Source organism: Microcaecilia unicolor, chromosome 1, assembly GCF_901765095.1.
Source record: "Microcaecilia unicolor chromosome 1, aMicUni1.1, whole genome shotgun sequence".
NCBI classification, from domain to species: domain Eukaryota; kingdom Metazoa; phylum Chordata; class Amphibia; order Gymnophiona; family Siphonopidae; genus Microcaecilia; species Microcaecilia unicolor.
Window position 1 is genome coordinate 60451708 of NC_044031.1, and position 16867 is coordinate 60468574.

Genomic DNA, 16867 nt, shown 5'->3' on the forward strand with positions numbered 1-16867 from the left:
GTGTGAGTTCTTATGCTCGGTCAAACAAATGGTGTAATGGACATCAGACAGTAAGCAACACAATCAGAAATGTAATCAATGATAAACTATACCCAAGCTACTATAGAGTGGAGAAGCATCATAATGGTTAGTGCAGTGGCCCTAAGAACCAGCAGAACTGGGTTCAATTCCCACTGCTGCTCCTTGTGGCTCTGGGTAAGTCACTTAACCTTCCACTACCCCAGGTATATAATATGTGAACTGCTTATCAAATCCCACTCCCTACCCAAAAAAAGGTACGGTAAATCACGCTTAAGTCATAACTGGGTTGCTCTATTGAGTAGTTATCATAGTGCCCCCATCTCACTATACTGCAAACTACATCACTGACTAGTGCAAACAAATATAGTACAAAGCCAATATCACAAGTACAATGTCCTCTGGTTTCTCAGAATGAACTCTTGAGCAGGAAAACTGGTTATCACAGCTTGGATTTGGCAGAACTATAGGTAAGAATGTCCCAACAGGCTGTAAGTTCCCCTTAACTATCACAGACTGGAGCAATGAGTAACCTTTGATGAATATTTACCTTCAGTTCTGTCAATTTGTAGTTTAGAATTTGATATACCACCATTAAAAACAAAATAATTTGTCAACATTGCAGTTTATATAATGTTCCAAAACCAGCCATTAATGAAGGGACACACTCAACGAAATGCACGCAAAAGACAAAAACAGTATGAAAAATTGCATAGAACAATATCTTGCCAAGACAGATGAGCAAATATAATAGGCAGGACACAAAAGAAAAGGGACAAAGGGCTGGATTCAGTAAATGGCGCTCAAATATTTGCACTGAAGAAATCAGTGCGGAACAGTATTCTATAACTGTGGAGTGGAGGAGTGGCCTAGTGGTTAGAACACTGTTCTTGCAATCCAGAGGTGGCCGGTTCAAATCCCCCTGCTGCTCCTTGTGATCTTGGGCAAGTCACTTAAACCTCCATTGCCTCAGGTACAAACTTATATTGTGAGCACTCCTGGGACAGAGAAATATCCAGAGTACCTGAATGTAACTCACCTTGAGCTACCACTGAAAAAGCTGTGAGCAAAATCTAAATAAATAACAGTTTTAGATTCTGTTGCTACTGTTTGAGATTCTAAATGGAATGTTGCTATTCCACTAGCAACATTCCATGTAGAAGCCTGCCCTTGCAGATCAGCAACGGTTTCTGTGAGTCTGACATCCTGCACGTACATGCAGGACGTCAGACTCACAGAAGCAGAAGCCTGCGCGGCCGCATTGCTGATCTGCAAGGGTAGGCTTCTACATGGAATGTTGCTAGTGGAGGAGTAGCCTAGTGGTTAGTGCAGTGGAACATAGAATTTTGCTGCTATTTGAGATTCTGGAATGTTGCTACTAGTGGAGATTCTGTTGCTACTATTTGAGATTCTACATGGAATGTTGCTACTAGTGGAGGAGTGGCCTAGTGGTTAGAGCACCGGTCTTGCAATCCCGAGGTGGCTGGTTCAAATCCCTCTGCTGCTCCTTGTGATCTTGGGCAAGTCACTTAACCCTCCATTGCCTCAGGTACAAACTTAGATTGTGAGCCCTCCTGGGACAGAGAAATATCCAGTGTACCTGAATGTAACTCACCTTGAGCTACTACTGAAAAAGGTGTGAGCAAATCTAAATAAATAACGGTGTTCCAGGATCAACACCCTTTACACAATAGTGTGTAGCATTAGGATTCACACCCAAATTTGGGCATCAGGAGTTACACTAACTAAAATCAGGTGCAAGATGGGTAAAGATTCACACTATTACATAACACTGCACATGTTTTAAGGGAACACCCCTGACCTGCCCATGGCCATGCCCCTTTACATATCCGCGTGGAAATACTTTGGCGCTATTCTATAAATGGACACATAAGAAAAACTGCTGAGGGGGGAGGGGGCATGGGGGCAAACTTCCCCGGGCCCAGGCCTCCAGGGGGTCCCGATGCAGGGGTCTCTCTCTCTCCTGCTCCTGATGGGACCCAGGTGATCGCGAACAGGAAAGAGAAAACTCTGGCGCCGAGCCCCCCTTGCATTGCCTGCCTAGTTTGGAGATTGAGCATTTGCGACCTGAGGAATGCAGAGGAAAGAGCCGTGCTGCCTGCAGCTGGCGGGGTCAGCCAAGGTACTTCGAGCAGGTGGGGGAGTCGGCGGCGACGATGACAATTTGGGGGGGGAGTGGCAGCGGTGATGATGATTCTGCCTCAGGCCCAGCAGTGGCGGCCCTGCCCTGGGCCCGGTTCAGTCTCTCGGCGGCCCTGCACATGTGTATTTTCATGTGGATCTGCTGTTTTCTGCCCTGTTTCAGCGCCTTGCATCTGTTAGAATGCTTTTCTGCACTGACAATTCGGCACAGAAGTGGTACCTAATGTTCAGCGAAAGGCAACCACCAAAGTGGAGAAACTGGATCTGCTACGGAGGACAATGCAGAGACAGGAAAGTAGCGAGATCAACAGAACACTTCCAAAAACCACGGAGACCAGAGATAAAATAATGTTCTTTAATAGAAGATAAGAATCAATATGGCACCGTGTTTCGACAAACAACGCCTGCCTCAGGAGTCTACATGTTGAAATAAAATGCATAAATTTAAGTACACAAAAATGTATAAAAACATAAATAATATAAGAAATATAAATATGTAATGATAATACATAAAAATATACATATATAAAAACATATGACCATATTAACAACATATTGAATAAAATTACATATAGCCATCCAAAGAACATATGAAGAGAACATATTGCTATGGACAAGTAAATGAGTAGTGCTAACCTATGCTTGATAAGCACCAGTTGATGTAATTGAAGAAAAAGTGAACCAAATGGAGTCTAGGGTGAGTGAAAAAAATTGTATATAAGGAAAGGACTGGTAAATATGAGAGACACAAAAAAAAGTGGGTTTTGGAAGTGTCCTGTTGATCACGCTACTTTCCTGTCTCCACCTAATGTTCGGCACCATATATAACATTTCCCTGAAGTAGGCTAACCCCACTATCAGGTAGAAAGCTCATTCCAATTGTATGACTCTTTGTGAAACAATTAGATTTATGGGCTTTATTGCCACATTTCAGCCTCATATTTGGAAGCATATCTGGAAATGCTGAACTGATTGCTCATTTCTAGGACATCCCTTCCCTTCCCAAACAAAGACATTCTCAGAAGTCTCCTTATTAGATACTTGATTCCTGAGATTGTTCTATAAACGGATTTAAGAAATCTCTTTCTGGTCCTTCGGCTGCTCTGGCTACAGCTCATCTCCTCTTGGGCACTGGCAACCTGCCAGAGAGTCAATTAGTTCTGGCCCTCTCCATGCCAGGGAGAGTTAGTCAGAAAGGAATGGAAGATTAAATTTAGAATATCATAATAACTCATTATAGATACATGGTACAACTACATCTTGAATGATCGGATAGCATAAACATAGCTCTCCTAACTGCTGCAAAGTCTACAAGTATTTTGCATCAGTTTTCAAAGTGATTAATTAAACTCTGGAATTCGTTGCCAGAAAATGTGGTAAAGGCAGTTAGCTTAGCGGGGTTTAACAAAGGTCTGGACAGCTTCATAAAGGAAAAGTCCATAGAACATTATTAAACTGACTTGGGAAAATCCATTGCTTATTACTGGGATAAGCAGCATAAAATGTATTGAACTTTTTCAGGATCTTGCCAGGTATTTGTGACCTGGATTGGCCACTGTTGGAAACAGGATGCTGGGCTTGATGGACCTTTGGTCTGCCCCAGTGTGGCAATACTTATGTACTTATGTACCCAGGATGGACAATTTTCCCATAGCCCATAGGTAAAGCACTGTTTCACCATCAGAAATATCATTGAAATAATATTCCACACTCTCAAAAACTATGGTCTCCATTAGATAACTATTGCAATAAGTTCAATGTTAAGACTACTTGATGTTTTTAGGGTTACCATATGGCTCCAGAAAAAGGAGGATGCATTGATCCAGTCTGGGTTTTGCTTCCATTGAAAGCAATAGAAGTAAAACCCAGACTGACTCATTGCCGAAGGGTTAGAAGGTAAAGTTTGCCTATTTGATACTAAGATCTGCAACAGAGTGGACACCCGGGAGGGAGTGGAAAGCATGAAAAGGGATCTGAGGAAGCTACAAGAATGGTCTAAGGTTTGGCAATTAAAATTCAATGCGAAGAAATGCAAAGTGATGCATTTAGGGAGTAGAAACCCACGAGAGACTTATGTGTTAGGCAGTGAGAGTCTGATAGGTACTGAGGGGGAGAGGGATCTTGGGGTGATAGTATCCGAGGATCTGAAAGCGACAAAACAGTGTGACAAGGCGGTGGCCGTAGCGAGAAGGTTGCTAGGCTGTATAGAGAGAGGTGTGATCAGCAGAAGAAAGGAAGTGTTGATGCCCCTGTACAAGTCGTTGGTGAGGCCCCACCTGGAGTATTGTGTTCAGTTTTGGAGGCCGTACCTTGCGAAGGATGTAAAAAAAATGGAAGCGGTGCAAAGAAAAGCTACGAGAATGGTATGGGATTTGTGTTCCAACACGTATGAGCAAAAACTTGCTGACCTGAACATGTATACTCTGGAGGAAAGGAGGAACAGGGGTGATATGATACAGACGTTCAAATACTTGAAAGGTATTAATCTGCAAAAAAATATTTTCCGGAGATGGGAAGGCGGTAGAACGAGAGGACATGAAATGAGATTGAAGGGGGCAGACTCAAAAAAGATGTCAGGAAGTATTTTTTCACGGAGAGGGTGGTGGATGCTTGGAATGCCCTCCCGCAGGAGGTGGTGGAGATGAAAACGGTAACGGAATTCAAACATGCGTGGGATGTGCATAAAGGAATCCTGTGCAGTAGGAATGGATCCTCAGAAGCTTAGCCGAAATTGGGTGGCGGAGCAGGGGGGGGAAGAGAGGTTGGTGGTTGGGAGGCGAGGATAGTGGAGGGCAGACTTATACGGTCTGTGCCAGAGCCGGTGATGGGAGGCGGGACTGGTGGTTGGGAGGCGGGAAATACTGCTGGGCAGACTTGTACGGTCTGTGCCCTGAAAAAGGCAGGTACAAATCAAGGTAAGGTATTCACATATGAGTTTATCTTGTTGGGCAGACTGGATGGACCATGCAGGTCTTTTTCTGCCGTCATCTACTATGTTACTATCTGTCCTCCTTTTTCTGGAGCCGTAAGGTATCCCTAGATGTTTTCTAAACAGCAATATGTGTTACATTTGTTCGTTACTCCATATACTGTACATGATACATTACTGTGCATTTCTCATGATGTTTGTATAGTTTTATAATTGAAAATTCAATAAAAATTAAGAGAAACGTCTTTGAAAGTTATCCTCTCTGTAAAATCCAAGTCATCCCATCTGTAGAAAAGACGCAGAGGACTATTAAGCGTACAGTGAAAGGCTCACTTATTAAAAAAAAAGTTTAACATGTTAGGGTTCTTTAGCTTGGAGAAAAGATGACAAGAGGGCATATGTTTTCATTTAATTTTATGTTAGGTTGCTGCCCAGGGAGCACGTCTAAAGCAGAAATGCCCCTAAAAACATCTCACCCTCCTGTCATTTTGTCTTCATTTGTTAATCCTGAGTCTTGCCATTTTTTTTTTTTCAAAAGATGACAAGACTCAGGATTAATTTTTTTTTTTCAAAAGATTGCTTTTATTTCACATATTCTCTAAAGATAGTTGACACTGTTTTATGCCAAACTCATTTATTTAAAAATAAAACAAAACCCTACAACAGGCAAAAATCCCCTCTCCTGCATTCATTCTGAGATCCCCAAGCTGTGTTTTGGTATACACCTGAGAGAGACTGGCAGCAGACTCAAGGATCCCAGAATTAGAGAAATTTGTGAAGCTGATTAATGTTTCTGGCAAAACGTAATTAAAAAAAAAAGGGATCCCTCCCTCCTTCCTCCAATGCACATATTTTTTACACAAGGACTTCATTTCCTGCAATTTTTGGAAAGGAAAATTTCCATAGGGAAAAAACCATGTGAGCAAAAACTTGAATAAGATGAATCACAAAACTTTTAGACACTAGACAGTGCTCTTTTGCTGAATTGTTTGGCTGTACAATGTTTCTGTCGATTTCTTTTCCCTTCCTAAAGCTAAAGGAAACACCCTTGGGCAGATGACGCTTGCTATCAGTACTGGGCCAGCAGTCTGACCTGTGGGCGTTTTGCAATTATTTTGCCCAGTTTTTGCCTGAAGCATATGTCTTCTCCACAGGGAAAGAAGACAGGGCTAAAAAGAGTTTTAACAGTTTCTCACTGTCATTTCTCCTCAGAAACAAAGAAAGTTCCAAAACACCATAAATGGGAGAAATGTTATTAGTAATATTTGTTTCATCTGGTAAGTGAAGTTTTAGAAATGCTTTTGGTGGAGATTTCCATTTCTATAAGTCTAAATCTGCTCAAAAATGAAGAGAGACAGAGACACAGAGAAGAAAAATATAATTCCAGTAATTGCTAAATCTCGTCCCACCCAACTTAGAGGCATCGTTATCAACGTGGGCTACTGTTTAGACTTATTATTTTATGACTCAGGGGTGACATTATCAATGTGGCCAACTGTTAAAAGCATGTTATTTTACCACTAACCCTTGCTATTTTAAAACAGGTCCCATTTTATGCAATGAGACCTGGTTTTAATAATAACTGAGGTTAACAGTGAAATAAAGGGTCTCATTTGCAAAAGAAAAAGAGTCCAAACAAGTCATAAGGTAGCAGAAGGACATTTTTCTCTCAAAAACATCCAAGTTATGATTTTTGACAGCCCAATTTTAGATGTTTTACTTCACAGTTTGTCCAAGTTTCAATGGGGTGTGATGGGGGGAGGGGTGTCTTTGAGAGGGGCCTAGGCAATTTATGGCCAACCCCAAAAGATAGACATTTTTCTACAATAATAGAGTAAAATGAAAATGTCAAGGGCCAAAATTAAGACATTTTTTGACAAGATCTGTTTCAATCAGAACTAAGTGGCCAAAAGGTGCCCTAAATGCCCAAATAACCACTGGAGGGATTAAGGCATAATCACCCCACTGGTCACTGACCCCCCTCCCTAAGATGTGACAGTGTCAGTACATACTAGGCTGTATGACAGCTTCAGATATGACGGCCATTCCTATTAGAGCAGCAAGAAGAACCAGGAGTAGGCTAATGGTCAGTGCAGTGGACTGTAGAGAAGGGGACCCAGGCCCATATCCCACTCTTACTAATACACTTGTGGTGGAATGTGTGAGCTCTCCAAAATACATTAAATACCTATTGTACCTACATATAGGTGACAGCAAGCTTGAGAACTATTGTAGTGGTGTACAGTGAGGTACAGTAAGTATTTTTCTGCTCCTGGAGGGCTCACCATACAATATAAGAGGGTTATGGTGAGATGTGTACCTGGGACCTTTTATGTGAAGTCCACTGCAGTGTCCTCTAGGCTGCCCCACTACTCTGCTGGGATGTCTGTGTGGCCAGTCTACTAAGAATGAGGGCTCCCAGACAACCCAATGGCTGGTTTTTGGGTGTTTTTCTCTTGGATGTTTTATTCTCTAAAATAGTCCCAAAAGAAAATAACTCACTGAGCACAAAACGTCTAGGAAAAAGGTGATTTTTGAACCAAAAAAGAGAGACGTTTTTTCAGGTTCCAAAATGGTTGTGTTCACCATTCATTTTTTGGACATTTCTAGCAAAATGTCCAAACTTGAACTTAGACATTTTATCGAAAATGTCTTAAAGGTGGCCCATGTTGATATCTTCCCACCTTGTTACTGTGTAAGCACAGACCCTATTTGATCTCCATTTGTACTCGCCTACCTGAATCACTGTCCTCTCTACCTATCCCAAAAGTGCTGTCATTTTTGACCACTAGTGCTGCTGATGCAATTCCAGGGACCAGGAAAGATGATATCACATTGAGCAGAAGAGGGAGGAGCCAGCCTGAGCCACTGGAGTATAATCAGCTCAGGTTCTGCCACGTAAAGATGAGGGAAACTGGCCATGGTCACCTTCAAGAATACCCCTTACCCACCCTAGTCTGCTCTTTCCTAAAGTTGTAATCAGTCCAGGACCCAATGGCTATCATCATGGTAGCAGCATAAGGCTAGATTCTGTAAATGGTACTCACTGCTATTCTATAGTATTGAGTACCAATTTTGGTGCCCAAATTTAAGCGCCAGGATTTACATTTGGCTGAAACCAGGTATAATCCCCAGCGCCCAATTGGAGTACACACCCCAGTATTCTAGAACACTGTGTGCAAATTTTAGGAACACCCCTGACCTGCCCATGCACCTCCTATGACCACGCCCCATTCTGGGCTGCATGCTATGGGATTTGAACGCACATTGTTATAGAATAGCACATAGTAAAACGTCCACCCAGTTCCAAATTAGGACTAACTGGCTCATTTAATTGGATGCACATCTTTGATTGGTGCCCAAATATTGGGTCTCATTTTTGGGCACCATATATACAATCTAGGGGATAGTGTTAATATGTGCAGCTCCATCAGGATGCATTGACCCTCTAAGCCCCGCCCTTCCAACTGGTTCTCCTATAGGATGTTGTTGAAGAGAACTGTGCAGTGATGGTCGATGCATCTTAATACCATGCTGTTGACATCGCCTCTGCCATCCCCCCTGATTCTATATAGCATGCCTAGAGTTACGCGCAGTTCCGCATGTAACTCTATGTGTATTCTATAACTACGCACATAGATTAATTGTTTTAACAAGCTGTTAAGAGTTAACAGCTCTTAACAAGCAATAATTGGCAAAAATTTGAATTTCTGCACATACAATGCTAAGTGTATTCTTTATTAATTTAGATTTTACTCACACCTTTTTCAGTAGTAGCTCAAGGTGAGTTACATTCAGGTATACTGGATATTTCTCTGCCCCAGGGGGGCTCACAATCTAAGTTTCTACCTGAGGCAATAGAGGCTTAAGTGACTTGCCCAAGATCACAAGGAGCAGCAGTGGGATTTGAACTGGCCACCTCTGGATTGCAAGACTGGTGCTCTAACCACTAGGCCACTCCTCCACTCCATTCTGTAATGTACTGCGCCTAAATTCTAACGCGTACAAGCAAAAAGGGGCATACTTAGAGGCATGGAAATGGGCGTTCTAAAATCTACATCCATTGTTATAAAATATGGGCCAGTGCATGTAAATCTACATGCAGGGATTTACACCAGCTTTTCACTGGTGTAAATGGACGTGCATAGATTTACTTTGCCTAAGCATATGGTATGCCTCCTTATGCCTACTATGCCTATGCGTATTCTAAATACCATGTGTAGATTTATGTGTGGTATTTAGAATATGCTTAGGTGTAATTGCCTAACTCATGTTAATTTTATGCACCATATATAGAATCAGGCCCCATATGGCCCCATGCCCAACCTTAATAAGCATATGTCTGTTGGGAATGGGAGCGTGAAGAGAGCAGTAACTTATTTGGGGCCCACAGGAGGGCATTTTTGAGTTGCAGAATAATTTTACAACTGATCTGAGTATTTAGATCATATGATATAACAGAGGTCTACAATATACTGAGTGGAGCAGAATGGGTAGATGAGAATTGCTTGTTTACTCTTTCCAAAAATACAAAGACTAAGGAGCATGCAATGAAGCTAATAAATAGCAAATTTAAAACAAATTGGAGAACATGTTTCTTCACTCAACAAGTAATTAAATTCTGGAATTTGTAGTCAGAGAATGTGGTAAAAGCAGTTAGCTCAAGCAGGGTTTAAAAAGGTTTGGATAATTTCCTAAAAAGTCCATAAGCCATTATTAAGATGGACTTGGAGAAAATCCATTGCTTATTTTTAGCATAAGCAGCATAAAATCTGTCTTACTGTTCTGGGATCTTGCCAGGTACTTGTGATCACTTAGGTGCTTATATGCCTTTATAAATTTAACTGCTACAAAAACCACAGTAGCACACTAGTATTGCAGGGTTTCCCAACCTGGTCCTAAGGACACACCCAGTCAGTTTGCCAGTTTAGTTTTTGAGATATCCACAATCGATAGATTTTCATATAATGGAGGCAGTGTATGCAAATTTATCTCACATATATTCATTGTGGATCTTCTGAAAATCTGACTGGCTGGGTGTGTCCTAAGGACTGGTGTATTGTAAAAGATTGCTCTCTTTTTCAAATGGACTCGCAGCTAAGAGCTGTTTCCATTTAATGTTGAGCAAATGATCAGTTTTTTTTTTAAAGCAAGATTTCCAGCTGGACAGAAATGCAGTAGGCTTGCGCTTAAAGGTCAGATTAAAGCAGAATTGCATGGTGGTCATTCAGCCACTCTTGTTTTGCAAGGGGCAAGGGGGAAATTGAATTTTAAAAATGGTGTTTGGAAAGCCACTCACAAAATTTAAAAAACGTTTCAGCATTTATAGCAGCCTGAACTAAGAACAGCTGAAAGTGTGAGATGAACGGAGCGTCAAAGCAAAGGTCACATAAGGTATTACTGAAAGGAAGTTGCTAGGTTGTCCTGAACCCTCAACCAATCTCATTTCGGAAATACCATACCTTGTAAACTAATGATAAATTCTCCTTGGGAGTCCATATTTGTGGTGAAGGATTAATGCCACAAACCTTTCTTCCTCTCACCATTACACTTCTCTCCTCCCATCCCAAACCCTGTTTGATTGGTGTGTGATATAATGCAGAATCATTTTAGCAATCTTATATGGCCCTAATTTCTAAGGAATCACATACTCAAAAAAATAAAAAAGCAAACTGATGGACATGCTGTTACATAAAAACATAAGAAAAGCCATACTGGGTCAGACCAATGGACTGTCGAGCCCACTATCCTGTTTCAATCAATGGCCAATCCAGGTCACTTGTACCTGGCAGAAACCCAAATACTACTAGTGCCATGCAAGCAGTAGCTTCCCCGTGTCTGTCTCAATAGCAGACTAAGGACTTTTCCTCCAGGAACTTGTCCAAACCTTTTTTAAACCCAGATAAGCTAACTGCTGTTACAACATCCTCCAGCAAAGACTTCCAAGCTTAACTATTCATTGAGTGAAAAAATAAAAGTATTTCCATTTAACATCCTTGAGTGTCCCCTAGTCTTTGTACTTTTTGAACGAGTAAAAAATTGATTCACTTCTACTCATTCTAAACCACCCAGGATCTCAATCATAGCTCCCCTCAGCCATCTCTTTTCCAAGCTGAAGAGCCCTAACCTCCTTAACCTTTCCTCATTTGAGAGGAGTTCCATCCCCTTTATCATTTTGGTCACTCTTCTTTGAACGTTTTCTAATTCTGCTATAGCTTTTTTGAGATACGGCAACCAGAACTGAATGCAATACTCAAGGTGAGATCACCATGGAGTGATACAGAGGCATTATAATATTCTTGGTCTTATTTACCATCTCTTTCCTAATACTACTTAGCATCCTTTTAGGGCACTGCCGCTGACACTGGGCAGAAGATTTCAGCATATTGTCTACAATGACATCCAAAACTAGCATCAGGTAACTATGATTGGAATTATTCTTCCCAATGTGCATCACTTTGCATTTGCCCACATTAAATTTCGTCTGCCATTTGGATGCCCAGTCTTCCAATTTCCTAAGGTCCTTCCTGCAAATTTTCACAGTCCACGTGTGTTTTAACAACCTTGAATATCATCTGCAAATTAATCACCTCACTCGTCATTCTGATTTCCAGATTATTTATAAGTATGTTAAATAGCACCAGTACAAATCCCTGCGGCACTCCACTATTCACCCTCCTCCACTGAGGAAAATGGTCATTTAACCCTACCCTCTGTTTTCTGTCCAATAACCAATTCCTAATCCACAACAGAACATTGCCTCCTATCCCATGACTCTTTAATTTCCTCAGGAGTCTGAGGAACTTTGTCAACAGCTTTCTGAAAATGTAGACACACTACACCAATGGGCTCACCTTTATGCAAATGTTTATTCACACCTTCAAAGAAATAAAGCAAATTGGTGAAGCAGTATTACTTTAAGCAACGTCAGTGACAGTGGCGTTCCTAGGGGGGCTGACACCCGCGGCGGATCGCTGATGCGCCCCACCCCCCGGGTGCAGCGCCCCCCCGTGCAGCATGACCCCCCCGGCGAAAGGACACCCCCCACACACCGCCCAAAGAACCCCCCCCCGGGTGCAGCGCCCCCCCCCCATGCAGCGTGACCCCCCCGGCGAAAGGACACCCCCACACACTGCCCAAAGAACCCCCCCCGGGTGCAGCGCCCCCCCCCCCCGTGCAGCGTGACCCCCCCGGCGAAAGGACACCCCCACACACCGCCCAAAGAACCCCCCGGGTGCAGCGCCCCCCCATGCAGCGTGACCCCCCCCGGCGAAAGGACACTCCCCCACACACACCGCCAAAAGAACCCCCCCGGGTGCACGCCGCTGGGGGGGGTGCCACGCGCCGGTCAGCTTCCTTCGTTTCCATGCTCCCTCTGCCCCGGAACAGGTCCTGTTCCGGGGCAGAGGGAGCATGGAAACGAAGGAAGCTGACCGGCGCGTGGCACCCCCCTAGCGGCGTGCACCCAGGGTGGACCACCCCCACCGCCCCCCCCTTGATACGCCACTGGTCAGTGAAAGAAATCCAGAAGACAAATAGCCAAATCCACAGCTTTCTATTCAGTAGCGATCCTAGGTCGGCTGCCACCTGGGGTGGATCGCCAATGCGCACCCCCCCCCCCCCCCAGGATGCAGCACTACCCCCCGGTGCAATAACACCCCACCCCAGCGCATCAACCCCCCCCAGGTGCATTCTTGGCTGCTGGGAGCGGCCGCCCGGCGCTGGCTCCCTGCTCCCTCTGCCCCGGAACAGGAAGTAACCTGTTGCGGGGCACAGGGAGCAGGGAAACAGCGGAGCCGACAGGCGTGTGGCTGCTCTCTGCACCCCTCCAGCGGCGTGCACCCAGGACAGACCGCCCCCACCGCCCCACCCTTGCTACGCCACTGTTTGTATTGACTATCACTGTTGCGGTGCCTTACAAAGCATATCTCTGTCATGAACATAACAAATGTCCTAGTTGTACATAAGTACTACCACACTGGAACAGACCAAAGGTCCATCAAGCCCAGCATCCTGTTTCCAACAGTGGCCAATCCAGGTCAGTACATAAGAACCATTTACCCCACCAAGTCTGCCCAGTCGCTCTACGGCACCATGGACCTCGTTCATTTGCCAGTCAACTCCCTTCCTAACTGTTCCCATCACCCTCTAGACTTGTCCCAGGCAGGCTCCAGTTCTGTCACTGGCAATTGTGTGAGTGAAGGCTTAAGCAGCTCTGATTTTATTCACCGCACTATTCAACCACAGTCTGGCATATGCAAAGCACGTCAGCTTTCTTTCATTGATGGTGTTACTGCTTGACGCAGTCTATTAAAGACTATTGGTGAAAAGTGTTTCAGTGCTCCCAGAAATCTCATATTTGTATCTTGTGGTCGCCCGTACCACTGTAGAGGTTGTACTAAGTCAATCATTCTTCCCTAGTGCTCCTGTGTGCCTCAGATAAGAACTGCCCATCTTTCTATAGGATACACCCAGAAACTGCCATCTGCTAATTTGCTCAGCATCAATCCACTAGTTTGAGCCTCTGGGCACATTTTTTAACCTGGATGTCTTTGACTGTAAATTGTTTATTCTCTCTCTCTCTCTCTCTCTCTCACATACAGAGAGAGAGAGAGAGAGAGATACATACATACAAACATACATATATAAGTTTTTTAGGGGAAGCAGCGATTGCCCATGTCTGAAAGGCATTACAGGACAAACAAGCCTTTAGATAACCCTCAGGAAATATTTCTTCACAGAGTGGTTGATGCCTTCCTGAAGGAGGTGGTGGAGACAAAGACAGTGCTGGAGACAAGGACAGTGCTGGAGGGGTCGCCTAATGGTTAGAGCTGTGGATGGAGAACCAAGGGAGCCCAGTTCAAATCCCACTGCAGCTCCTTGTGACCTTGGGCAAGTCCCTTAACCTTCCATTGCCTCAGGTTCAGAATTAGATTGTGAGCCCTCCAGAGACAAGGAAATACCCACCGTACCCGAATGCAACTCACCTTGAGCTACAACGGAAAAAAAGGCGTGAGCAACATATACATTAATAAAAGAATGGGGTAAATACGGTGGATCCTTGAAGGGCAAGAGGATGGAAAGGAAGAACTGAGCACCTCAGCTCAAAACAACTGAGAAATGACAGCTGTGCTTATCATAAGACACCATGAGGAAAGTAACTTACACTGTGCAGCTGGTACAACCACCGCCCAAATCAGGCATGAGGAAAGTAACTTACACTATATGGAAGGTAAAATATCCCAAAGATAAGGTATGAGGAAAGTAACTTGCAGCACTGCAGGGCAAGCGATAACCCGGACAGACTAGACAGACCAAACTGGTCTTTAGCTGTCTAATCCACTATTTATGAGGATGGGGGGGGGGGGGGGGGGGGGGACAGCATCCTGGTCAACCCAACCAGAGACATCCTCACATGAATGTCTCAAATGAGTTTCTCAGCTCCTCCACTATAAACGATGAAGCGATTTCTTTTTCAATATCAACCTTAATCAATATTTATATTTAGGATGGCTCGGACATAATAGATATGCATTTAAAGTCGGTTTCCACTTACAGCTGTATCTGTATATGTACTGAGCTTATTCTGGTGTAGTAAATCAAGCCTTTTTTTTTTTTTTTTTTTACTTTATTTAATCAGCATTGTCACAGAGATCCGATTGGTGTTTGTTATATACCAGATCCTCTTTTTTTGCTGCACAACTTACAAAATATATTCCCTGCTACTTTCCCCTTCTGCACACACCCTGCTTCCACGCTTTCTCCAAATGAATGAAGGTCGCGAGGACCACACCCCTCACATCCTCCTCAGCTCGATTGCTCTCTCCGGGCACTTGGGTTGCAAATCCTCACCTTGCAAACCGCAACTGGGATTCCACCTGTGTCCAAGACTTTGCTGCTGCAAAAGTTCCTCAGCCGCGCGACTGAATTTTCAAAGATCTGGAGACAGTCGGCTCACGGTATTTACTGCTTCTTCTGCTTCATTTCACTTTGCCCCCCCCCCCCCCCCCCCCCGACACTAATTCACCGCACAATTCCCTGCCCTAATTTCTCAGTAATTGCCCTGGTGGCAAATGAAGAGCTTCACCGTCTCCCCAGCACAAGCTGAATTCAGTTCAGGTGCTGCTGCTCCGCCCTGTATCATTCATAGCATTACTGCCCCCTTATCTTTAATCCTCTTGTCCAGGGCACTGTCCTACCAGCTCCCTATTCTGCTGGCTGATTAGACTCCTTCCAAATCCTCCCGCACATCTTCAGAAGTCAAAGTTTCTATTCCCCCTTAGCTCTTATAATGAAAACGTTTTCCTTGGGTTTGGTCTCTTTCCCTGGATTCTGGGGACGGCTTTTTGTCCACCTGTTGCCACCCCATCATAAACATTTTTTCATGTAACCCATGTGTCCTTGTGTCTTACCCTTCTGTTCATCTCTAGTTCCTCATGCTTATCCCTTGTTCAGTGTATTTTAAGTGAGATGCTATGTCTTAAAAGTACAATGAATACAGGAGCATGGAAATTCTTTCTTTTAAAAGCTCTTGATCTGCTGTAATAATGTGCAACAGATATAATCTAAAACCTAATTCCTCAGCAGGTATACATCATTATTTAAGGTGGCTGGCTGGCTACCATAGTTTTGGCCAACATTTCTAATTTTGTAGCCAGTCATTCTCTACTGGTTTAAGCTATATATGAAATATATACTTCCTTCTGGACAATGCATTTTCCATAAAAAACATTTTTAAGCAAAACCAAGTTATGGTTTTACATTGCAGATAGTAATCAACAAACAAAATTATGATGACTGGGATTTTCTTTTTCCACTTACCGAATTGAGACCCAGTGAATTGGCTTCCAGAGATGAGGTGACCCCCTGAAGGATGGCAGCTGCCACTATAGCCCCCAGGCACTGGGCGATCATGTACATGACGGCCTTGAGAATGCTGATCTGACAGCTAAGGAGGCAGCCCAGGGTCACCGCCGGGTTCAGGTGAGCACCACTGACATGGCCCACGCATTGAGCCATGGTAGCAATAGCCAGCCCAAAAGCCAGCGACACCTTGACATTGTCCTGGACAGGAGTCACAGTTTGTTTGTACCTATCGGGAACTGGAAGCCAAGCGCCGAACCGATGCTGATGAAGACAAAAATAGTCATGGCCAGGAACTCGGCCACCACTGCCCTCCAGAAGGCTTTTTTCTTGATCTCGCTGACCATTTTTGAAGTCTCTTCCTTGCTTAGCTCCTTAGTCCCCCCTTGAAAGATGGAGAAGCAGTCTGAAGGGAAAGCCCACTACTTTGCATTATTTATAGGGCTTTGGGTGGTCTGTAAGAGGAAAGGGGTGTTGCACAAAAGAAGGGAAGAAAATCTTCAGTGATGCTGTGGAAAGAAAGTGAAGCAGCACAAGCCTGCCAATTTTGTTTTTTCTGCTGCTGGTTTTCAATTATAGAGTTTCAGGCTTCACTGTGGTGGGACACAGGCTGTTTATGTCATTTATGTACTGGGTGGCTTCACAATGAATGAGGTATTTTCAAATGTACTACTGTGCCCTGTCCACAGCTACTCACTACAAACATGTGGCTGATTATAGCACCGTTTGTTAAGATGGAACAAGAGAATTAAGTCCCTCTGCGTGTCAGATGCCCAAAAGAAAAGTGAAGGCTTTGTCTAGTTTGACAGCAGCCTGCACATTTTGGGATCCTTTTACTAAGCTGCGGTAAAAAGTGTCCGTAGTTTCACTGCAGCAGTAAATTGGCCAATTTTC

At 43.8% G+C, this 16867-nt stretch overlaps 1 protein-coding gene across 1 annotated transcript in view; it reads right to left on the reverse strand.

The window, feature by feature from the left end:
- Positions 1-16439, reverse strand: part of AQP1 (aquaporin 1 (Colton blood group)) — a 74631-nt gene extending 58192 nt beyond the window's left edge. Inside the window, 2 exon segments of the mRNA XM_030197727.1 lie at positions 15932-16186; positions 16189-16439. Of these exon segments, the coding sequence (XP_030053587.1) occupies positions 15932-16186; positions 16189-16320 (387 nt within the window). The 5' untranslated portion in view covers positions 16321-16439.
- Positions 16440-16867: the final 428 nt, after the last annotated feature.